Below are 24,422 nucleotides of genomic sequence, written 5' to 3'. Positions count from 1 at the left end.
CCCTCACACACCTTCACGTTTGTTCCACCAGAAGACTCTGTGATTGGTGGTTCATGCTGTCACTCATGCGCAAACCAAACCTGCCAGTAAATAAAGTCGTAGACACACACACACACACACACACACACACACACACACACACACACACACACTGTTGTTATTGTGTTGTTCAATGAAAGGTCTAAGCAATTATTTATGTATGAGATGATGAGTTAATTTTTGCAATATTTTTTCAAATGGCAGCACGTTGACTTTGTTATTGCCTTTGTTGAGTTTCAGGTCTGAGGTCCATCATCGCCACCAGATTTCTGCCTTGATTTGCCACCTGGAGTATATCAGCATCATGTTGAAGATTCAAACAAAGACAGAGATGCAGCCGGGGGGAAAAACCCAGAGGACCTCCAAAGGAGGAGTCAGTCTCTGGAGAAGGCTGTCAGAGTTTACAGCCAAATCAACATGGAGCAGGATACTGAGAACGTGCAGCTGAGGCAGAGACTCGTCGCCTTTTGAAAAAGGGAACGAGCAGCTGCCTGCAGGCAAGAAACGCCAGCTGAGAGTCGTGGACTCAAAGCTCAAGCAGAAGGTCAAAACCCTCAAACAGGCTCTGCAGGCCAAGTGACCAGATCCTAAGCACGATGAGACGAGTTGAGAAAAGTCAGCCAGATGAAGCTCGTGAAAGACAAAAAAGCTGGCTGACAATAACCGGACAACAGAGATCAGCAAATCTCTTCTCTCTTTCCATCTCATCCCCATCAATCTTTATAATAAATCAACTCAGAACCGTGAATTCACTTTATTGCTGTGTTATGGGCTGAATTCAACACGCACTCCAACGTTTAAAGAGACGTTCAACAATACTTCAAACTGCAGAAGAATGAGATTCTAAAAAGAAAAATCATTACCCGATAATTATTTAAACTGCCACAGTCGTTTTGCAGGCTCCATTGTGCTCAACCTTTGATAACTTTTAGATCTTAAAAGCTTGTTAAACTTCCTCTCATCAACTGAATCTCAGGATTCACATTGTCTGACAACTTTAATTTGAAATATGTCATTTTATACAGACGTCTGGCTTTTGAAATAAGAGAACATTCGTAATAATGTAAGTGCACTGTAAACAGCCTGAGGATGCTCCACATGGCCTCAAACTTCACGTGTGATTGCAGCACTGCCCTGGTGAACTCCATTGACCAATAAATTCACAGTGACAGCGCCACCTCATGGATGGACGGGTCGTGGTGCATAAGCAGCTTCTAATCTACATGCTCCACGCAGCCTGGAACTTTTATCATTTTAATGGATTTCCAGTACACCAACAAATTTCATAATACATTTTTCTTTTTAAATTCACATTTTTACCCTCTACAATTTTTGGGATATTGTTTTAGACATTAATGAGTAAAAAGCCCTGACGCCCTGGGTTCCTCCAGTTTCTGCCTGCACTCCCGTTTGAGCTCAAGTGGAAGTTATCGAAACAGTATCTTGATTACAGGCGACAACACGTGTAAAAAATCGAATCTGCAGGGCCCGTTGAGACAACAGCTGCTGCTTCGCTCACTGTAACTCTCATATCAATTTCATTACAGGAATCTGATTACGAGCACAGTGCATGTATAAATAGTGGTATTACCCTCGCAGGTTAACATTCAGTATTTTATTTCCAGCTTGTTTTTGCGTACTGCGCCTAAAAAAAACACTTTTTACACACGTTTCTGTATGAACGTGTCCTGAGTAGTGATGTCATGCCTCCCTCTGCTGGATTAACATAGTGACACAACAGGTTTCCCTCACCTTGATGAGTTTTAATCTTTTACTGTGCTTTTTTTCTTAAATTACAGAGGAAAAAGGTTAATAAAAAAAACAACTTTTTTCCAGCATGATACGTCCACAGTTTGAACCTATAAAATGAGGGGAGTCAATAAGGCCCACAGGCTCCAATCCAGCCCGTCAAGCCACCAAGTAAATGGAATAATAAAGCTTTATGTTGAGATTGCAATCCTTTTCTGTACTAATCATTTGATTTTGTGAAAATATAAACATTTTGATCTCATACACTTTGTGCCACAGCAAAGAACAACTTTAAAGTATAAATTTAAAGATCATTATGACACTATTTTACCGGTCCAGTCCAGTCAAGTGGAAAGTGGGCTGTATGTCGGCCCTGAACTGAAATGTGTTTGACGCCCCTGGTGTTGATCAGATGTTGTGCATTTTCAAAGATACCATATTTTACTTTTTTGAACAGATGACATAATGGTTTCTTCTACGTCTGGGATAAATAGTTCGTTTTGATGGTTGCCACTAAACAATTTTGTTAACGACAAGATTTGTTTAAATTTCTAAAAACATAATTGAAAAGACCATAAAGTTCAGGGAAGGTATGTGAGTCTATATTATCAGTTTCCAAACAGTTGACATGGGGGAAATAAAACCAAATATGAATGCATATACACTTTCTGTGTCTGGGGGGTAAAAAAGAAAAGAAAAGAAGGAAAAATAAGGTCATATCATAATTATTTTTCACCTGTAAAAAAAAGACTATGGATCTAGAATCTGCTTTGGATTAAGTTTATTTAACATGATTCCAGATCTGGATTTCTTGCAACAGACTTTGTTGTCCAGAGATTTTCTATAGTGCCATGATGTTGTAATAATCTATATCGAATGTGATTCTAACTTCAGTCTGATATCAGATTTTATATGTGTCTGTCCCTCTGTGTCCTGTGGTGAACTGGTTATTCACATTCATCCTACATATATTTTCTAACATATGTAAAATGTTTAGAAATAAGCAGACACTCAGTGAAGGCAGACCATTCAATGATAGATACTGTATGTATACTTAAATATCTGGATCATGTGATTGGCTCTCCATAATTTCTCATTAATTTAATATACAGAATATGATCCAGATATTTCTTAAAATCGAATCTCTTCTGCTTTGGTACAGAACCAACCAGCCTATTATATTCAATTGATTTTTTACTTTCATATTTCACGAAAAGCAAAACTTTTCATCTTAACCCTGAATCCACAATTTGATCCAGATGTCATCCAAAACATAATCACTTCCTCTTTTGTGTGTTTTCTAGGAGTCTTCACAGTTTGAACACAATCCATCAAGTTCGTTTTTGTCAACTTGTGAACAAACAAATCAAACGTACTTCTTAACAGAGGTCAACACATCTGACATTGCTTTACACAGAACTTTTTTTTTTTCAACTTTAAAATGTTTTCCACAAGCGTGATTGAGCATCATCACTTTATGCCCAAGCTCATACTTGCATTAGTGCAACAACATGCAGTGGCTATAATAAAAAAAAAAAAGTTTAAAGGATTGCATGCCAAAAGAAATACGTGTCATCCAAACATCATTAAAACAGAACTTCATCATGAACTTATCACACAATAACGTATCCTTCCTTCACTCAACTCATGCTCACGTTGATAATGCTAAAATACTATGACATAAATATGTTTTTCAGCGTGATGCAGCTGTCTGTTGTTTTCTGTTTCTATTATTAGTCCTGAGGTTGGTTGATTGGTATGTGCAGGCTGTTTTTACATATCAAGATGTTGTAGTAAAACTCAGCGTTTGCATTGAGTTGAGTCCGGCACTGAAACTTTTCTGGTGAAAAACTCAACAGAGAAAGTTTGACTCATCCTGGTAGTGCTTCACTGAAATACCTGTTATACATGCTGGTATTTTTGAGAAAAAAAATTGTGAAAGCCATGAAAAAAAAACATGATTTTACAACCTCTTATTGTATTTTTAACCGTTTTTGTTGTTGTTGTTTTTTTGGGTTTTTTTTGTGCTATATTAGCAATGTCCACATTTTTGGACTGTTTATAGTGATTTTACACTTTAGCTGTTTTTCCTGTTTTGTTTCGGGTTTTTTTTAAGTAGTTTGAGTTCTTTGATCTACTTTTAGCAATTCCAGTTGTTTTGGGCCATTTTACCTTCTTTAGCTGTTTTGAGCCAGTAGCCATTTTTGTAAAATAGCATGACGTGCACATAAAGTAAAATAATTTCTACATATTTTCTGGACGTTTAAGAGACGCACCACACACAGGCTGTAGATCCACACGTGGCTCCATTGCTGCAGGTTGCAGACCACTGATATAGGCGATTGTTTTGGAATGAGACACATTTTTGTGTTCTGATAATATCAATTAATGTGCCACCGCAAGAGAAGCACATGTTTCTTCTTGGCCACCCCACTGATATTTTTCTGGCTCCACCACTGCGCACTAGTGATCAAGCTGCAATTTTGAAAAACTCCAACATTCACGTGCTTATTAACGACGTCGTGGAAAATAGTCCCCAAAAGTCAAATCAGGCTTTCGTTTGACGCCGTCTGTCCACAAAGCGTATGTTAAGCTGCTGGTCTGGTACCAGGACCACCCGGTTGATGATCTTCACCTCTCCCATGGAGGGGTCTGGCTGGACTTCAAACTGCCGGAGTAACTGGAGAGAGGAAAGGAAGCATTGTTATTCTACTTCAACTGATTCTACAGCACTGATTTATATTACCACTTTAAGATGCTTGCGTAATAACGGAACATATAGTCTGCTTTGTGGTATAAATAGGTACAGAGGATGGATGCACTTTCATGCGTTTCCTCTCCTCCCGTGACACCGACCCGAGTCAGAAGCAAGTACATCTCCAGCTCGGCGATCCGGCGGCCGACACAGCCTCGCACCCCGAAGCCGAAGGGGATGGATCCGAAGGGGTGAGGCCTTTCACGGCCATCCCGGAGCCATCGCTCCGGTCTGAACCGCGTCGAGTCCGAGAACGTGTCCCCGTCATTACTGATGGCGTAATGAGAGAGCACAAAGGTCGTCTGCAGAAAACAACCACAGATTTTCCTTACACATCTGAGGGGATTCGACATTCAGTGGTCACACTTGATGGAAGTCTTTAGATAAAAACACGTTTCAGCACACAGATTCTTACTGTTAGAATGTAACGATTTGCTTAAAAAGAAACCTGTAAATATTCATATTAATATATAAGTGTTTGGGTCGCCCCCAAAAAAGCCACTGATCTCGGTTAGAGTTTTGTTTAGTTTATTGGGTAATTTAAAATGTTTTTGATTATGTGTTGAGGACATCGAAGATTTTTTTTGCAATTTCATACGAAACAAATAGTTAAAATCACTAAACACACCCACTTTCTTTGGAATTTCATATCCACCAATAACAACGTCCTTCTCTGTCATGACTCTGGCATTCGTGGGAACTACTGGATACATCCTGCAAGATTTTAAAAAAAGCAAAACAAAAAAACAACTTCAACGCACCGCAACACGTTCAATCTTACAATGTTAACACATGAGCGTGTCTCCACATCTACTTTCATTATGTGCCACAGCTACAGACCATCCTAACCTCACCTGAGCGTCTCTTTGATCACAGCCCTCAGATAAGGCATGCGGGAGACGTCTGCAGCAGAGGGGATTCGGTCCGGCGGTCCCATCGCGGACACTTCTTCATAAAGTCTGTCCTGGACTTGAGGGTTCCTGGACAGCTGGTACAACGCCCACGTCAGGGTGTTGGAGGTCTTCACCACGAAGAAATACAAACCGGGGGAGAGATTTTAGATGTTGACTTAGAACATTCCTTCGATTGATAGTCACACTTGAAGGATTAAACAAAGCGCTTCTCTTTGGTGAAAGGATCTGATTCTAGAAGATTTGACTCACCGTGTCCACCCCGGCCAAGAGAAGCTCTGCGACGCTACCGTAAACATCCTTGGTGCTCATCTGAGTGTTTGAGAGGAGGTACGTCAGATATTCCCCCTCCACGTCCTGGTTTTTGTCCAGACGCTGCTGGATGAGCTCCAGTTTTCGGTCGATCAACTCCTTTGCTGGAATAAACACAGAAATCTGAGCGTTTCCTTGAAAACTTCAGACGAATGAACGGAATTAGTTGAGAAAGTCTGTGATGTAAAAACAAAGTGATTGTAATCATGTGCAAGTAAGCCAAAGGTTGTTTTCAAACCTCGGTTGAGGGCCTGGAAATCAGGAACAGGAACAAAAATCGGCAATTTCATAACACAAAATGAATTTTTAAACAAACAATTGATGGCTTCCTCAAAGTGGATTGTTTATCCTATCTATGGTCCAGTGATTCCTAATCAGGCTGTCACAAAGCCCTCGTTATTATCAGGGGAAAACAATTGTTTGTCTTAAAGATCCCATATTGTGCAAAATTTTGTTAATAAGGGTTTTTTACCACTAATATGAGTTCTCATACATGAGTCCTCTGCCCTCTTAAATTACAAGTGGACACATTTTCTTTCTCCTTGCAAACGCTACTGGAAAACAGACATGGAGTAGACATGGACACAAACAGCACATTTAAAGGCACAGACACAAAAACAGCCTGTTCTCATTAGAGCTCACAGAGGGACAGACTGGCTGAAATCCAGGACCAAGGCTGGATTTGGGCCGATACAACATTAATGCAATGTTGCTGGACCTCTGGCAACTATGTGAAATTGTTGAAACACTGCATATGGGAGTTTTGGCTATAATCAGGAGTTAACCTAATTTATGCCACAAAACTTTAACTCTAAGTTTTAGCATTATATTGAAAGTGTATCTTTTCTTTTAAATACAAAAAAAATACATCTAAAATGTTTCAAATCTCTTCAGGATGTGTGCAATAAACACAAAGGTCACAAAGGAAGTAGCAGGAGAAGAAATGGCGACATGTCAGGTGACAAGAGAAAGATGAATCTGTCGAAAAGGAAAAAGTCCCGTTTAGACTAAAACCTCTCAGCAGTACTCAAAAGCTTCCCATGTACCTTCATCAACCCCAGAATGGAGTCCCAGACACATGTTTATAAAACATTGCATTATAGGGGAGGCAGTCTCCAATTGTAGCTGCGGGATCACATGCACGTCTGCTTGAATTCGAAACAACAAATGAAGCTTCAGCTGACCAAAGGTGAAGATGCCGTCCCAGCCAGCGAGGTACCGCTCCCAGTGAGGCAGCAGGCCGCGGCCCCACTTTGGAAGGATGTGCGCAGCCATACTGTTGGTGAACATCAGAGCAATGGCGTCGATGAATTCTTGAGTTCCGGCTGGGATTTCCTTCTTCAGACAACCGAGCCTCGTTTCAAACAATATGGAAGCAATCCCTTAGGAGTACAGAATAAGAAATGGTTAGAAAGCTTTTTGGGCTCAAGCACATGTTCAAAAAGTCACATTCAAGTAGATAATATTTAAATAAGCCTATACACTTGCGGGCTTATTCGTATAGATGTTCCCTATGATGTTAACTTTAATGACTGCTTTTATAGAGACCATCATGTTCATTCTAATTCGTCTTCATATTCATCCCTATATTTTACCAGCTGTACTAAACATTATTATTATAAATGTTTGTTGTATATGATTTATAGAATTTGTATAAAATTGTAATTTAGCATCACATATAAACTCATTACTTTGGCAGAGCATTTATTCCTTCTAGTCAAGCTAAATTGTGACACAAACTCAGATCACACGCTCTTGATGAAAAAGTGTAAGTTGCAGTGTTTTATTTTCATTAAACAAATTTTGAACAAAAAGCTGAGAAATGTCATAGACAAATATGATTTTGGTTTAATTTGGTTTGGGGTTTTCTTTGTACTGCTTCCTGGCTGTATGAATAAAAGAACTGACTTTAATATGTGAAAAAAAAAAGAAAGCTTGAAACTATGACACACTTTCAAGTGCCTGAAATATACAAAGCACATTTAAAGTGACTCGGTCTCAATGGAGGTTGCATTTGATAAATCAGCAGTTATATTAATACTTTTAAATCAAGTATTGACACGGCTTTCTTTTACTGAGCACTCTTGGTTTGGAATAAATCTACCAAATAAAGTCACAGGAAAAGTTAAAGAATCCATAGAAAGTATAAAACTAGTGATTCTAATAAGATATATCACTGAGTTGCTGTGGATTCATTTTGATTAATCACGGTTAAATATCATTCATTTTTAATCTATATCAATCAGAGAAGGGAAAATATATGCACTGAACACATTTATTAAACACTCTTAACAAAAAAACTTGTGTTCTTGTTACTCCTTTTTCAGCAGCTGCCAATACAAAATAACTTGTTGGCATATGTACAAGAGGAGAGCCCTCTGCTCCTTATCTACTTCAAATGAGAACAGTCTGTCTCGTGGAACGACGTGTTGATTTGGTGAGATATTTGCAAGCCATCAGTGCAGCTCATCATGAACCTGAACGAGCTGACCAACACCGCAAGGGTTCTGTCGCAACTGGACTATTTCATCATTATTTGCTCATTCAAGTGTACGAATAGTTTTTGCCGGAGTTGCAAGAAGATTTCACATTCACCAACCCACCTTCTAGTGAAAATAGGTAAAACTCATTAGAAACGTTGGTAACAGCGTCTCCTGTCGGGCTGCACTGGCGCAAATAGCGGATCTTCTTGATGAAGTCTGTCACCACGTTGTTTATCACCCCACCGTACTGAGCCGAGTCCCTCAGATGCAGCATGCGCTTGTTCAGGACCGCCCTCAGATTGTACCACCTTTCACCGTCCCTGGATCAGAAAGAAAGTCCGAGTCAAGCGGACCATGTCCAGTTGATGATTAAACGTCAAGATTTAGGGAATAATTAGAGTAAGTAAAATAAAAATAGGGACGTGGATGTACCCCTACTGCTAAATTCATCAACTTTACTAAACTCTGGTTACACAACTGTTAGTTTGCAGCAGTTCAGTCCGCAGTGGCAGGTTCTAGGGCACTTCATTTGAAGACAGATCATTATCCTCTAAAACCCAGTTTAGTTTCCTAACACATGGAAAATGCATTTCTATCCAGAATACCTTGACTACCTTCATATTTCACCAGTCTTTGGGTATATTCAGAGCCTCCTCTACTAGAGGCAGCCTTGCAGCATGATGGTACCGCCACCATGTTTTATATTTTGTATATTTTATATTTATATTCTTTATTTTGTTTGTATATTTCCTTTGGAGGCCTATAAAGAAACTCGTTATTTTTTCAACATTCTTTCTCATTTAGTTGGACAAAGCAAATATTACAACACTGATCTCACTTAGGGAGCGTTTCTCAATGCACTTGATGGATTGTATTATATAACCAAGAATAACAGCAACATTCCAGTCTGGAGGAAATCTGTGTTACTCACACTGCGCCACGTGTTCCTTAAAAGCCCCTACGTGAGCAGAACAGGTTTTATAAGGATTAAAGGGCTACTATATGGTGGCAGCTGGGGAACGGAAGCGTAGCACTGGTGTGAACTCACTCTGTAAAAGGCCCGTAGCCGAATCCTTTCATATCACGAAACTCCTTCCACAGAGACATGTCTGCACGGCAGGGAAACTTCTCATCCTTCCTCAGGAGCTCCTCCAGCAGGTCAGGGCAGCTCACACAGACCTGCTTCATCCCGTCTCTGTAGATCGGCCCGTAGAGCTGCTTCTCATAGACCTGATTGGGGGGCAGCAAGTTTGACATGGGGTCACACTTGACCATTGTGTGTGAAGTTTCTTGTTGAGGTTAACAACAGATGAGTGCCATATTTAAAGGATCGTGCATATTTGTCAAGCCGAATCTCAGACACCAACTCCGACCAACAACATATCCAACTGTGCACTGTCACTGGGGATAAATGCACTCATTCACACCATGACCTGAGTCTGTTGAGACCATTTTTGTTCAATTTGGACAAAGTGGGGGAGCTGCGTGAACTTAGAAGTTCCACCGTTGCTGCTGCTGCACCAGTTTCTGCAGTTCTGTCAGGTTTGATCATTAATCTCACTTTTCCAGATCAGCCCCCGAGGAGCTAAACAGACTTGGAACAAGTTAAGAATAAAAACATCCGACAAAGCCTCGATGACGAGGATTTATTTTATTATCTCAAAAAGATTGTTCTCAGGCCCCGTTTCCACTCTGCTGCGCATGAGTGGGCGGACAATCCGCGCACCAACCAGGATATTCTAAAAAATAAAAGAGTGTTCCAGAGTGTTGGGCGCATCAGGGTAAGAGAGGCAGGTAAAGTGATGCACCCATCATGCCTCATCCTACTGTACAAGCCTGTGGCAGCAGAGCTGTGATCTGGGGTCGCTGCAGTTGGCCAAGTGACTGCCTGAATATACCGAATGACCAGTTTATTCCATCAATGGACTTTTTTTCTTCCCTAATGACATGGGCATATTCCAAGATGACAATGCCAGGAGTCACTGGGGTCAAATTGTGAAAGAGTGGTTCAGGGAGCATGAGACATCTTCTTCACACATGGATTGGTCTCCACAGAGTCCAGACCTTTGAGAATCTTTGGGATGTGCTGGAGAGGCTTTGCACTGTGGTCAGACTCTCCCATCATCTTGGTGAAATCTTGTGACATTGCAGAAGCATATTGGAACAATGCCACAGTGACTGTGTTGCTGTAATCAAAGCGAAAGGCGGCCCAGCGAAATATTTGAGCGTGTGACCTTTTCTTGGTGATGGCTTTTATTTGGCCAGGCAGTGTGTCTTAAAAACCAAAGGAGCACAAACGATAACCCCAACCCTAACCCTTTCAGCACGAACCAGCTCTAACACGACACTAATGACAACATTTTTTGTTCAATTTGGACAAAGTGGGGAGGCTCCATGAACTCAGATTGACCCCTTTAAAATATTGTTTAATATCTGAAAAATGAAAGCTGCATCACTATATTTTTTCAGGCACAAACCAGCACAAATGATTAAGACCATTTTCACTGAATTTTGCATGGGGTTGGAGGTCAGGTGTCTTGACCTGTTCCCAGACGTACCTGTAGCTCATGCGTGCGGTTATAGAAGCCCTGAAACACCAGTCTGTAAAGGAACTCCAAGAAGCGGACCCGTGGGAGGTCCTCCACTGTCCGGGGTTTGTCTGTCTGGAGGGCCGAGAGTGCCCCCGGGGCAGAGGTCACTTTTCCTGCACCCCTGCAGACAGCCGGGGCCACAGTGGTAAGAGACGGCTGGAGCCAGGCGGCGTTCCTCAGCTGCGCCGCTCTCCGGCACAGCGAAGCAGCCATAACCACAAAAGTACAGCAAATACAGAGAAGGCTCCTATTACGAACAGGAGAAGGACCGAGCAGGGAGGGGCCATGGGCCACACAAAGCTTAACCCTTCCCACACAGCACCCCGAACAGGAACCGAATAAACCATAGAATTAATTTAAAAGCTACACTTGTATACTTGTGTAAGTGTATAATAAGTGAATTCTCTCGTGCATTAAAGCAGATTTCCCTCATTGAAATAGTGCATTGGGTCTTGGTTTCTTACATTATCGTCCAAAGTTACATAAAGGGAGTTATTTGTCTGTTTCTATTCACTTGTCAAAAGGTCAGTGGATTGCATAATCTCTCTGGCATCCATTAACTCAGCAGTAAAGTAGTAAACTAAATCAACAAGTGAAGGGTGACGACAGCAGAAGAAATACATCAACAAGCGTAGTGTTGGATTAGAATTGTTTGATATTCGAAGCATCCAACTGGGGTGAGAAGTTTAAATATCGAAAATGAATCCTGAAAAAGTCACATCACAAATGCCGCTTACATCTTTTAGGTATGTCTTAAGGAGAAATGGAGTGTTCAGACACTGGAATCATTTCAGATTATGTAAAAATAACTACGAGACAAAATGTAGAAAAGAGTTGTTCTTCAGTTTTATTCAGTATTCAGTCTGTGGACCCCACCCCCATCCCCAACCCCCCTTCAGCCTCGTCACCCCTTTATTTGGCCAACATTGTCTATAGATCCTGCAGGGTCCATTTTGTGCAGCAGGAAGTGTCCCTGCACTTGTGCGGCGCTGATCTCAGCGTGCGCTGCCAGGGCTCGCTCTGCGAAGCGCTCCGCCTCCGTGGTGGGCTCCAGTGGGTAGAACCGGCGAAACATCTGGCTCAGCTGGAAGGGGTCACAGTGTCCGATGTACTGCTTCATGTCCACCCGGCCGGGCCTGATGAGCGCAGCGTCTAACCTGAGGGCAGAGCACACACACACACACACACACACACACACACCAATGTGGCAGTGTGATTTGTTTGTTGACTGAAACTTTAATCCAAAAAGCTTTTTCTAAAGTCATCTAGCTGGATCGTGCTGTCGTACCTGTCTATGAAGTTGGTGGTCATAAAAACTATCCTTGCTTCTGATGAAGCCACGCCATCCAGAGAGTTCAGCAGCCCGCTGAAGGTCAATCTCCCCATCCCCTGATAGGCCAGAGGGTCTGAGAGGTGGAGAGACATCCAACAGTTATTCTAAATTAATTCAGTTCAGGGGCCACGTACAGCCGGACCAGTAATATAGTGTTATAATAAGCTTTAAATTCAAACTTTAAAGTTTCTCTTTGCTGGGGTGCAGACGAAAGAGAAAATGTCAATATTTCCACAAAGGCAAACAATTGCTACTGAAAATGACGACAATCACAATTTGAAGCCAATTTTTATTAAACCTTCTGCTGCTAAATGTCACAAATACTTCTATAGCTGTTGCATTATGGGTACTTTAACAAACTCGGTGTACATCAGTGTTGTGTCTGCTACTCTTAAAAAAAAAAAATAATAATAATAATAAGGTTTTCTTTTTTATTTTTATAATTTGCTGACCGGTTTTGGCCCACAGGTGTTATGTTAAGACACCCTTGTTAATACTCACTCTCTGTGGGAACCAGGTCTCGGCTGACGAAGGCTGCGTCCACGTCTTCCAGCAGAATGATGCTCTGCTGCGGCGCCACGCTCAGCAGGTGGTTCAGACGGTCGTCGGAGAGCGTGCGGTCGCTCAGGCTCATCAGACAGATGCTGTAGCCCAGCTCGCCTGCCAGCGCCGTGCTGAAAGACAACACAAGCGTCGGAGGAGTTGCAAACAGTGAGTTCACAGACTGCAGACAGGACACACAAGTAAGAGAAACTCACATGAAACTGCTCTTGCCACATCCCGGCGGGCCGTAGAGCAGATATCCTCTCCTGTAGGGAATCCCTGCAGCGGCGCACACAGTCACACTTATACTAAAACATCAACAGAACGTTCAGATCAAATTGGAATCAACTTGTTTTCCTGTTTCGGCTGTTTCTCTGAGCACCATTTAAACAACTTCTTTAACTACTATTTAGCTTTTACTGCATTATTTGGTTATTTTCTGTCCTATTAAAATTCCTATCTCATTTAACTGTTCTTTGTTATGCATTTTTTTTATTTCCATTTTTTGGTTTTGGTGTGTGGGTGTGTGGGTGTGTGGGTGTGTGGGTGTGTGGGGGGGGGGGGAATTCATTTCAAGTTGTGCACAGAACGCAATATTAAATACTAAATATTAAATTAAATATAGCATTTCTAGAGACCTAAAAGTGCAATCTGAAATCTGACAACGTTGCCAAAGCACTTTGGATTGAATATTCACAGCATTTCTGTAGAATTTGCATTATTTCCCCCCTCAAACACGACATTGTGGTTTGACTTTGACGCAGAAAAGTTTTAAATCTCAGTGTCACCTCTGCTCAAACGCAAACAGTTTAACTGTCAACACATATCTTTTATGCCGTTCTTGCGGGCCGACTTTGACCAGCGGCTCACATGTTTGAACGAGACTGAACCTGGAGAGTGCTTACCTCGATCGGTGTACCACTTTGGGTTTCCAATGAAGTCCTTCACATCATCTACGATCCTCTCGGCGATGCCTTTCTCCAAGACCACAGAGCTCAGGGGTCTGCGTCGTCGTGGAAACCCAAAGGGCCTCCACTCTCCTCCCATGGCTGTGTACATCACCGTCCTCCCTTCTTCCTGCTTCAGGGCCAGTTCTCTCGCTGGGAAACACAAATGACATCTACACTAAAGAAGCAGTCACAGCTGCGAGCTTAAAACATGTTGTGTGTGAATCCGTACCTTCCTGTAAGATGTTAAAAAAGATTTGTCTATCTCTGCCTAAAGCCGTGAAAGTGACCGACTCCCAGGGAGTCCCGGTGTGCAAATCCACCATCTGCTTCTCTCTGGTCCGCTCCACTCTGATCCACTTCCTCCCGTACCTGGAGACCCCAAAGAACGAGTCAGGCAACATAGTGTAAATCCATATCCAGTGGCTAATAACTAAGGACATAAAGGTGTGTTGAGGATTAGTTCTGACCAGACCATGTATTGAAAACTAGTTCTGACCAGATGATGTATGGAGGACTAGTTTTGACCACACAAGGTGATCTATTGAGGACTAGTTCTCACCAGATGATGTGGTTTCCAGGACTCGGGTGGAAGTCGAACTGTGTGTGAATCCGTCCGCTCTCGTGCGCCAGGTACGAGGTCTCCACGCTCAGGTGCTGCGTGTGTTTGGCGTGCTTGGTGATCCAGCTCAGCAGCCATGCGTAGCTCTTGTCCCTACTGGGCACCTCCAGGGTGATCATGTAGTGCCGGCGGAAGAAGATCATGCCCACCTGGGCTCCCTTCCTGGCCACCGCCAGCGCAGTCCCGACCCCAACCAGCCCGAAACCGGCCCCGAAATACGGGTTGTCCTTCAGGCCGTCCAGGAAGTCTGACAGGGGCATGGTGGGTGCTCCTCCGGGAGGACCAGGCGTTATATCCTCGTTCTGACTCTTTGTAAGACTATTCGGGGTTAAAACTCCAGTTTGTTTACATGATTTTTTGCAGTTTTTTAACGATCTAATGAAAACTGCGACGAACTTCACAGACGGTACCGTTAAACAACAACCCCCCTACTTGTGTCTTCATCTTTTCTTCATCACTGTGGTCTTGTTTAACCTTCTTTAACCAGATAACTGCGCCATGTGAATGAAGTATGAATTCAATGACAGGACCTTCATTCCACTTCCTGTGTCCGACCGGCCCCCGGCACTCGATAACAATCGTTCCACTTCAAGCATTTGAAGCTAAGATGATTTTACGTACAAGGGTTATAAATTTTAACCCTATACCGAGGTCATAATTTAACGTGTGGATTTTACAGTATATTCATGTAGCGACATCAGCTAAATGAGCCTTGAACTGGAAGGAGGCGGCGCTGAACAATGTCCGACGAGAAACAAGAGAAGCGACTCGCGAGCAGACGATAGCATGCCGCCGCGTCAATTGTGACAACGTGAGATCATTTTTAATTGTTTTAAGAAGACTGTTGCTACAAACGTTGGCTGTACATTGATGTAGATTAAGAATCGCGTGAGTAACAAGCCGTATTCGTGAGTTTTAGCAGCCGGACAGTGCAGGAATGTTGTTGATGTTGTGGTTTTCGGATAGAAAGCTGCGCAGAAAGTCGGGCGGTAGGTCAAAACATTAAATATGAACGAGCATGTGCTTTCATCGCCAAATAAAATTGATAAGAATGCCGATGTAAGCTGACATGATGGATGTTTTCCAGCAGATGGAAACAATGAAGGCTTGTTTTGAATCTTATTGCAGTAACGCATTTGCAAAAAAGTTGGGACAGCCCCATGTTTACTATTGTGTAACGTGCTCTCTTTTTTACATTATATTGTTATTATCTTATTCGATCGTGTAATTACTCAGTTTCTATACAATTTGAATGTTTTTCTTGTTTTGGATCACTTGACATATACCATTTTTCTTAAGTTGTGGTTGATTGGTCTTAATTAGGGTATTTTACTTCACTTTTTGGCAGGTTTTCATATTGATATATTTGCATGTGTTATCATAAAGGCCAGTACCCTAGTACAATTGTAATGTTTTTGTAATTATTATTATTATTATTATTATTATTATTATTATTATCGTTGTTGTTGTTCCACCACGTCATTTGACCCCCTAAATAGCTCAAAAACTCACCAATTTTAGCATGCATGTCAAGACTGGCGAACTTGTTCTTCTCATCAAGACCTAAAACTCACATGCTGACACCCCTGACCTAAAAGCAACAGGAAGTTCGCAATTTGCCTTGTAGTTAATCTTCATTTGTTGCTGCTATGCCAACTTTTGAATAATTGATCAAGTGCTTTCAATCTTTAATTTGTTGTATAATATGTGCCAGTTTACATTCATGTTTTACACAGTATTCCAATTTTTAAATTTTTTATTTTTGAGGGGGAGTGGAGTTTTATTAGTACTTCTGAATAATTCACAACTACATAAACAAAATGCAGAACTTTAGAAAACAGTTTGGGCAGATGTTAGCATGGGACTCATTCAGTGCAAACTTTAATTTAAACAAGTACTATTTATAATGCACCGATATTAATTTAAAAAAAGGAAAGTTGTAGAAAATATAGATTCAAATGCTGGATCGTGTCTTGTAACAGAATGATGTGCTGTGTTTTCAGTAACGATGCATCCCGAAGGAGATCGATGTGAAAAACTTGGACAAAGTTCCTCAGGCGGTTCTACGTCTGTGTCTCAGAGCCCAGCAGCTCCACCCGCCACAGAGCTGAGGCCTTACAAGTGTTCCCAGTGCCCGGAGGTCTTCTCCAAGCCCGCCGCTCTCAAACACCACTTTAAAGCCAGCCACAGCCGCCATGACCCCGACGGCCCGTTCCCTTGCTCACAGACAGGTTGCCAGTTCGCCGGCGCCGAGCGGCGGGATTATGAATCCCACCTGATCGCCGCGCATGGCCTGACTCTCGTTCCCTGCTCCTACCGGTCCTGCAAAGCCTCTTTTCTCACACGGGGAGAGATGGAGAGTCACCGGCGGAGCCACAAGCCGTTCGGCTGCCTTCACTGCCAGTCTGTCTCTCAAACTGTGAAAGAGCTGAAGGAGCACCTGTGTGGACAGAAGCACCTGCCAGAAGAGGCTGGAGGTAACTGGACAAACTGGCTGATACAGAGATTGCATGTCTCACTGCTTGTCTGAATATTAACCTTCTTGGCCTTGAACAAACTGCTTACTAATGCAAGAGAAACATCTTTTTAAGACGTTTGCATTCAATTAACATCCTGTTGCTGTTTTACTGCCCTTAAGCTTGAATTCTCTAATATTAAAAAAAAAATTGTAACTATTTCATAGAAAAAAACTATCTGCTTGGAACTTTAAGGCTAAAGAGCATCTCTTTATAGCAGAAGTCTTGATTGTGTTTTGTTGCTTTCATCAGGAGATCAGTCTGAGCGCACAACTGCACGTGCCGATGGAAACCAACATCCCGAAATGTCCAACAGGCCAAAAAGAAAACGGAAACCCAAAGCAGCTGCCGTCTCCTTGTCACTACAGGAGGAGGAGGAGGAGGAAGAGGAGGAAGAGGAGAACAAGTCCAAACGAGCCAGGAAAGCAGTGGAAAAGCACAGACCGCCTGCACAGGCTGCTGCACTGCCGCCATCTAAAGGTTTGCACACATATCGTTTCTTCAATCCGTTGCATTTCAGTTGAGTGTTTTCAGTTGGGATGGCTTGAGCATGTGCCGAGGAAAGATGGTGGCTGTCCTGGAGAAAAATAAATCTGAATTTAACTTAGATGAATTTTGTGGAATCAAAAACAAAAATCAAGTTACCATGTTTACACATATATTCTTTACTGTGTTTTATTTGGTACTTGTTTTTTTACCACTTTTGGCCAAATGCAGTTGCTCTTGATTGAGCCCGTTGAACTCCAGCTGGTTAAAAGCAAGGCTGCCATACATGAGGCCCGTGGACCAAAACCGGTCCACAAGAGTGTCCAATCCAGTCCTCCAAACCACCATGACGATTGTACAAATTTCAAAGAAAATATAGATTTTTTTTTTTTTGTCCTTTTTAATTTCTTAAAAGTTATTGTGGCATTTCACTGTATTTTGCACCAGAAGGTTTTATTAAAATTGGCTTTATGTTGACATAATAGCGACCTTCTATGCTACTTGTTTGGTTTTGTGAAAATATTGACATCATCATTACATATACTCTGCACCACAACTTCAAAGTTTAATTTCAAATATTATTATGGCACTATTTTACCGGTCTGGCCCACTCAAGAAGAAATTGGCCCCCGAACCCAAATGTATTTGACACCTCTGGGTGAAAGTAACAGACAATTTTGTTGCAAATGTCGAGTTTAAACAGACATGTCTCTTTTCCTAGAGTACCTTGCGGAGGGATCCGAGCACATTTATCGCACTCACACCTGCCCCATCTGTCGCCGCTGCTTCAAGATGCGCTCTCACCTGCAGGAGCACCTCCACCTCCACTTCCCAGACCCTGGCCTCCAGTGCCCCACCTGCCAGCGATACTTCACCAGCCAGAGCAAGCTACGCATCCACAGACTGCGGGAGGCCGGGGAAAAGCTGCACCGCTGCCACCTGTGCGAGTACTCCGCCGTGGAGAGGAACTCCATCCGCCGCCACCTGGCCAGCGTGCACGCCGCCGAGGCAGAGGGCGGCGTCGACGCCCGGAGCTTCCTCTGTCCCGCCTGCGGGGAAAGCTTTCGCCAGAGCAGAGCGCTGAAGGCTCACATGAAGACGCACAACGTCGTGTCGGAGGACAAGCCGCTGGCCTGCTTCCAGCAGGGCTGCTCTTTCCAGAGTTCGCTGCGAAAGGAGCTGATCAAGCACACGTCCGAGGTGCACGGCGTCGAGGCGGTGGAGTGTCGCCATCACGCCTGCGGCGCCGTCTTCCAAAGCGCAGCGGACATGGAGGCTCACTACCGGACCCACCTGGCCTACCACTGCCCGGAGTGCGACTTCTCCTGCTCCAACAAGACCGTCTTCCTCCAGCACCGGCGGCTCGGCCACCCGGGGAGCGAGGAGCTCTGCTGCGACTTCTGCTCCTTCGCCACCTTCAACCCGGTGGAGTTCGAGCAGCACATTGGACATCTGCACGCCAACGAGAAGATCCACCGCTGCTCCCAGTGCAGCTTTGTCACGTCGCACAAACGTGGCCTGAAGAGACACGTGCTGATGCACAGCGGTGAGAGGAGGGCATTCACTTGTCGCCTGAAGATTTTCTCATTCGCCCTTGTTTGCAGATCCCACGTTTACGTTTCTGTTCTCTGGCTTGTTCAGGTGAGAAGCCTCACAAGTGTCACCACTGTGACTTCCGGTGTCGAGACGAGTCCTACCTCTCCAAACACATGCTGACTCACTCGGATGACAAGAACTACATGTGCGCTGAATGCGGATACGTCACGAAATGGAAGCACTACCTCAACGTGCACATGAGGAAACATGCAGGAGACCTCAGGTACACGCTTTGTTATTATTCAACTTTGGCAGAAACTTTCACTCATCAGTCTTGAAATTATGAGAACCGGCAGCCTAGCTGACCCTGTTTTAGCTCCTAAAACTGTTCTAACCCACTCAAATAGGCTCTTGTTTCAGTATTAGCCAACACGGTTGAATTCCTATATATTGCTATAAGAAGAGTTTTGTGTGGTATTATCACAACGAGTGAAAGTTCTGTCTCCCCCTCCTAGATACACATGTGACCAGTGTCCGTATCGATGCCACCGCATGGACCAACTCAACAGCCACAAACTACGCCATCAGGCCAAATCGCTCATGTGTGAGATCTGTGCTTACGCCTGCAAGCGCAAATACGAGCTCCGCAATCACATGCTGGCCAAACACTCCGGAGAGCAGAAGCAGCCCGCCGTGTTTAAGTGCAAATACTGCAGCTACACCACCTGCTACAGGCAAGCGCTTCAGAACCACGAGAACTGCAAACACACCAAGCTGAAGGAGTTTCGCTGCGCGCTCTGCTGCTATTCCTCCTTCAGCAGCATCAGCCTCTTCCTCCACAAGAGGAAAGCTCACGGCTACGTACCCGGAGACAAGCAGTGGCTGGAAAACTACGCCGCAAAGGAGAGAGAGAGGAACTCGGCAGAGCTCACGCAAGATTTTTACATCAAACCGTCGGCTTGTCACGGACAGTCGCCAACTCCTGACACTCAAAGAGAGCGAGCCGGCTCAATAGATCGTGAATGTCTTGAAGAAACCTCAGCCGGCTCACAGCCTGTCGCGTCTGTGGATATTTTTGATGTTGTGTCTCAGGAAGTTGTCAAAGAAGCTGCTTCAAACAGTCCTTCATCCGTCAACAGTCCAGAGGAATACTGCACGCTGGTTTTAACTGCACTTCCAAACCCATCTTTCCAGAACGAGGAGGCGTGCTCAGGAAGCGCGCCCACGATAAACGGGAATGTAATTGAAACATTACAGGAGGCGGCAGACTTCTCTCCAGCTGCAGGTTTATCGGGGGGCGATGGCGCAGCAGAGCCAGATGGAGACGGCGAACACAGTGACGGTGAGCCTCTGTGCTGTGCAAATCCAGCCGAGACAAACCAACCATCACAGTCTGAGATCCGTCTGAAAGCCATGAAGAAGCACGACAAAGACCAAGCAGACGCCATGGTTCTGGAGGGTCGGGTGCAGATGCTGGTGCTGCCGACCGAAGATGTGTATCGCTGTGACCGGTGCCCTTATGTGACCTGTAAGGAGAGTGCTCTGAAACATCACCGGGCCGCTGCGTGTCACGGCAGGTTGAAGAGACACCAGTGCCGGGCCTGCGGCGCGCAGTTCAAACAGAAGCGTGGTCTGGATAGCCACACTAAAAAGAAATGCCCGTCACTGCTGCAAAAGACGAGGAACTTTGCAGGGGTTTCAAATCCCGGTTTGACCTCGAAAGATGACTCTGCTGCCGTTCAAGAAGGATCTGGACATCTAGGTGGGGCAACGTCAGATCGGACGTCTCTGTCCTCACAAAATGAAATATCCACTGATTTTGAGCAAGAAAATCCCAGCTGTCATTCTCTTTCATCAAACTTCAAGAGTCTTGTGAATACCTCTGTGGTTACTGCTTCAAAAAAGCTTCAGAGAAAACGCTTGTACACTAAAAAAGATGGGAAATTCCAATGCGAGCAGTGCGGCTTCTCATCGGTCAGGCTTCCGACCCTTAAACGACACCTCTCAACTTGCAGAGAAACCTTGAAAGATGACAGTCTGAACATTTCAGGAGTCGATCATGAGGCAACAGATGAGTCTGAAAAAGAAGCCGTGGCAGGAGAGGCTGAAGAAGGCCTGTCGGAACGTCCCGGGAGACATCGGCTCTTTCGTTGTTCAAACTGTGCGTTCGGTTGCAATCAGAAAAGGACGCTAGAAAGCCACGAAAGGAAAGGCTGCATGCAGCCAGGTGACATTCAGTGCAGCCTGTGTTCATTTGTAGCCAAATCCAAGAGCTCGCTGAGTCGTCACGTCCTGCACATGCACAAGAAAGCCCGGTTTGGAAATGGAAAAGCTAAACGTTTGCGTTGCCAGCACTGTAGCTTCAGTTGCAAGCAGGACCGATGCATGGTGCAGCATGTCGCGCTCAAACACAAAGGCTCGCGTCCTCACCGCTGCCGGTACTGCCCGTTCACCACCACGAGGCGCTACCGCTTGGAGGAGCACGAGTCTCTGCACACGGGGCTCGGTCGCCACAGCTGCGACGTCTGCCACAAGACCTTCGGCGCCATGACGAAACTACGTCAGCACAAGATGCGCATCCACGACAAACGGCCCACGCAGCAGTGCTCGCTCTGCGACTTCAGCAGCTACACGCCCGACGACGTGCGGCGCCACAGGCTCCGGTGCCACACGGGGGATTTGCGGCACGTCTGCTCGCACTGCGACGCCCGGTTCAGCTCGGAGGTCGCTTTGAGGAACCACTGCAAACGCGCTCACCAGCTCCAGGCCCGCTTCCCCTGCAAGCAGTGCGACTACACGTGTAGCAGCGACCTGGATCTGAAAGCGCACCAGCACAGCGTCCACGCCCGAGTGCAATGCGCGACCTGCCGGGAGTCCTTCGAGACGAAGGAAACCCTGGAGCGCCATCAGAAGTCCCACCGGGCACATCAGTGTTCGCTGTGCCCCTTTGCCGCAAAAGCAAGGCAGCTATTGGCCCAGCACCTTCTCGGGGAACACGAGGACGGACCCCCAGAGGAGAAGCCGCTGAAGTGCGGCACCTGTCAGTTCGCCTGTCGGCATCAGCTGGTGCTGGAGCAGCACCTCCGATCTCATGGGAGCAAACGCCTGTATAAATGCGCGGACTGCGAGTATTCGACACGGAACAAGCAGAAGATCACTTGGCACATCCGCATCCACACTGGAGAAAAGCCGTACAGCTGTGAGCAGTGCAGTTACTCCTGCACCGATCCGTCCAGGCTGAAGGTAAGAAGAGAGCATTTGGAGTGTAGTGAAAAGCACATTAATGTTCCACTTCTGGCAGCAGAGGGATGGTAACTGATTTCATTCGTGTTGATGAGGGTGTTTCTAGTTACTTTGTGGTACATAGGAGCTGCAGAGAGGCCGTCTCTGTCCGGCTGTTAGCTTCAGCAGGAGATGCAGCCTTTTCAGGTTTCGTGTGTCTGTATACATGACAACGGTGCTTGGAGTCTCTTGTAACACAACTTTTGAAAATGCTCTATCTCCATGGAAACACGGAAAATGCAACTTTTGTTACCAGAGCTGAACTTGATGAGTGAATCACAACACTGACAGCAACCCTGCAATTATGACAATATGTACACAGTGCAGTGTTGTGAATTCAGAGACAATTAAAATCATAATAATCATTTTACAATTAGCTTTTTTCTATATATATATATTTCGGTTCACTTTGTTTCTGTAATTGGAGATAAGTGTTAAGTTTTGTAAAACCTTCTTTCAGCTTCACATGAGGGTTCACCAAGAAGAGAAGAAGTACCTCTGTCCACAGTGTGGCTATAAATGCAAGTGGGCCACTCAGCTGAAGTATCACATGACCAAACACACAGGTACCCAGAGACGAACTCAAGCTCTTATTATCTTGGTTCTACTGTGGTTGGATTATGTTCAGCTCATGATTTGAATGTTTCTTGCAGGGGAAAAGCCGTACGCGTGCGACGACTGCGACTATCGCACCAACCGAGCGGACGCCCTGCGCGCACACCGGGACACGCAGCACTGCGACGCGCGCCCGTTTGTCTGCGAGAAGTGCGGGAAAGCCTTCAAAACGAGTTTCATCCTGAAGACCCACCAGCGGCAGCACGGCGACGACCGGCCGTACGTGTGCGGCCTGTGCCAGAAGGCCTTTCGGTGGCCGGCTGGGCTCAGACACCACTTCCTGTCCCACACCAACCAGCAGCCGTTCCGCTGCCGCCACTGCTCGTACAGAGCCAAGCAGAAGTTCCAGGTGGTCAAGCACCTGCAGCGGCACCACCCGGACACGGCAGTGGAGCAGGGCGTGGTGAGAGACGCCGAAGCTGGGAGTCTCACCCTGAAGCAGGCGTTGCAAGGGACTCTGGGAGAAAGATCGGGGTGTGAGCTCCCTCCAGGAGCCACTCGGGAAGAGGAAGTGACGGCACAACACTGAAGATGCACAATATAGATGAAGCGCAGGGTTGTAAAGCACTGGTTCCCAGCCTGGGATCTGGGGCTTAGAATAGATTTGTACACGTAAGGATCATTTTGACCAGACGCTTTCTCGAATCGAGTGCAGATCTGGGAAACGGATTGTTGGTTTTAGAAGATGTTTAATGTTTTCAAGTCAAAACGGAAAACTTTCATTGCTTTTTAGTTGCTTGGAGACACCGAAAACGCTAACCTTGGGTTAGCCAAGGTGGAACCTTTTGAAAACGCTCCAATTCTGTCTCTGTGGAAACGCAACTTCTCAGAAACGCAGCGCATTTACTACGCTTGTAGCAAATAGCCCTACTGCATATACTCATTGGATGGACAATGTTTTCCTTCAGGGTGTCATGATTTTCAGTCCATATTCTCCTGTGACTATAGTTGTATAGATAAGTTACCTGTAATAACAATCCAACTTCATCGACTGTTCATACAAATGTCTGTGTACTGCCAGTGTTAATATTTAACAATGGCAGCTCAATGGCAGCTCATCTTATAGCTCATAGTTTCTGCTGCATGTGTGTGAGTTCAATTCAAAAACAACCAACAGCACCCAAAATACTAACAATATCATTTTCAGCATTTCCGCCATTTCAGTGTAAACAAAGTTTTCAATACGTTGTCATGTCGAGGCACTACTTTTCAGAACTAAAAACACAAAAATGATCCATTTTCACTTGAAAATGGGGGCTTTCATTACAAAACCCCTGCTGTGTGTTGGTGTGAGATGTTATGTCTGCCAGCGTTTGACTTCTCAGTAATGCTTTGAAAAAAACATGAGATCCAAACCTCTTTTTTTTTTGGAGGATGTCTGGAGGCTTTGAGGAACAACAGTATTGATCCTATTAGAATAAAGCTCTGAGATGATAATCCCTTTGGTCTCCAGCACAAATCTCACAGGAAAAGGCAGTTTCACATTTCACAGCTAAACCTTGCGGGAAAAAGAAAATCAAATGAAGTCTGACATCTGGAAAACAGTCGCTTATTACGAAGGAAAGCTGAACTTTGTCGTTATACATGAAATTGAATGCGATGAGGAAGCAAGATACAACCGATCTGAAAGTCAAATGCATGAGCATTACCAGTGAAATGAAGAAACAATTGCAATTTATTTCCAGTTATTTGTTGCTTTTTA

General features: G+C 44.5%; 3 protein-coding genes across 3 annotated transcripts; 1 reads left to right on the top strand and 2 right to left on the bottom strand.

Moving 5' to 3' along the window:
• Positions 1 to 917: 917 nt before the first annotated feature.
• Positions 918 to 11,053, bottom strand: cyp27a1.1 (cytochrome P450, family 27, subfamily A, polypeptide 1.1; the record flags this gene model as incomplete). Its single annotated transcript, XM_080498132.1, has 9 exons — positions 918 to 4,468; positions 4,645 to 4,845; positions 5,176 to 5,257; positions 5,398 to 5,564; positions 5,707 to 5,870; positions 6,951 to 7,148; positions 8,370 to 8,569; positions 9,298 to 9,479; positions 10,808 to 11,053. 9 exons carry the CDS (start codon positions 11,051 to 11,053, stop codon positions 4,337 to 4,339), a joined length of 1,572 nt encoding a protein of 523 aa, XP_080354258.1. The 3' UTR covers positions 918 to 4,336.
• A 689-nt stretch (positions 11,054 to 11,742) lies between these two features.
• Positions 11,743 to 14,816, bottom strand: bcs1l (BC1 (ubiquinol-cytochrome c reductase) synthesis-like). The gene is made up of 7 exons (XM_080497660.1): positions 14,226 to 14,816; positions 13,896 to 14,035; positions 13,622 to 13,816; positions 12,932 to 12,995; positions 12,675 to 12,847; positions 12,129 to 12,246; positions 11,743 to 11,997 (listed from the first exon to the last, which is right to left on the bottom strand). Exons 1-7 carry the CDS (start codon positions 14,543 to 14,545, stop codon positions 11,745 to 11,747), a joined length of 1,263 nt encoding a protein of 420 aa, XP_080353786.1. The 5' UTR covers positions 14,546 to 14,816; the 3' UTR covers positions 11,743 to 11,744.
• Positions 14,817 to 16,293: 1,477 nt separating this feature from the next.
• Positions 16,294 to 23,249, top strand: znf142 (zinc finger protein 142; the record flags this gene model as incomplete). Its single annotated transcript, XM_080498131.1, has 7 exons — positions 16,294 to 16,762; positions 17,054 to 17,281; positions 18,009 to 18,833; positions 18,929 to 19,106; positions 19,339 to 22,066; positions 22,566 to 22,671; positions 22,759 to 23,249. 7 exons carry the CDS (start codon positions 16,294 to 16,296, stop codon positions 23,247 to 23,249), a joined length of 5,025 nt encoding a protein of 1,674 aa, XP_080354257.1.
• Between the last annotated feature and the right edge of the window lie 1,173 nt (positions 23,250 to 24,422).

Source organism: Blennius ocellaris, assembly GCF_963422515.1.
Source record: "Blennius ocellaris genome assembly, chromosome: 6".
Lineage (NCBI taxonomy): Eukaryota > Metazoa > Chordata > Actinopteri > Blenniiformes > Blenniidae > Blennius > Blennius ocellaris.
Note: the sequence above shows the minus strand (reverse complement) of the source record. Positions and strands in the feature narration are given on the sequence as shown.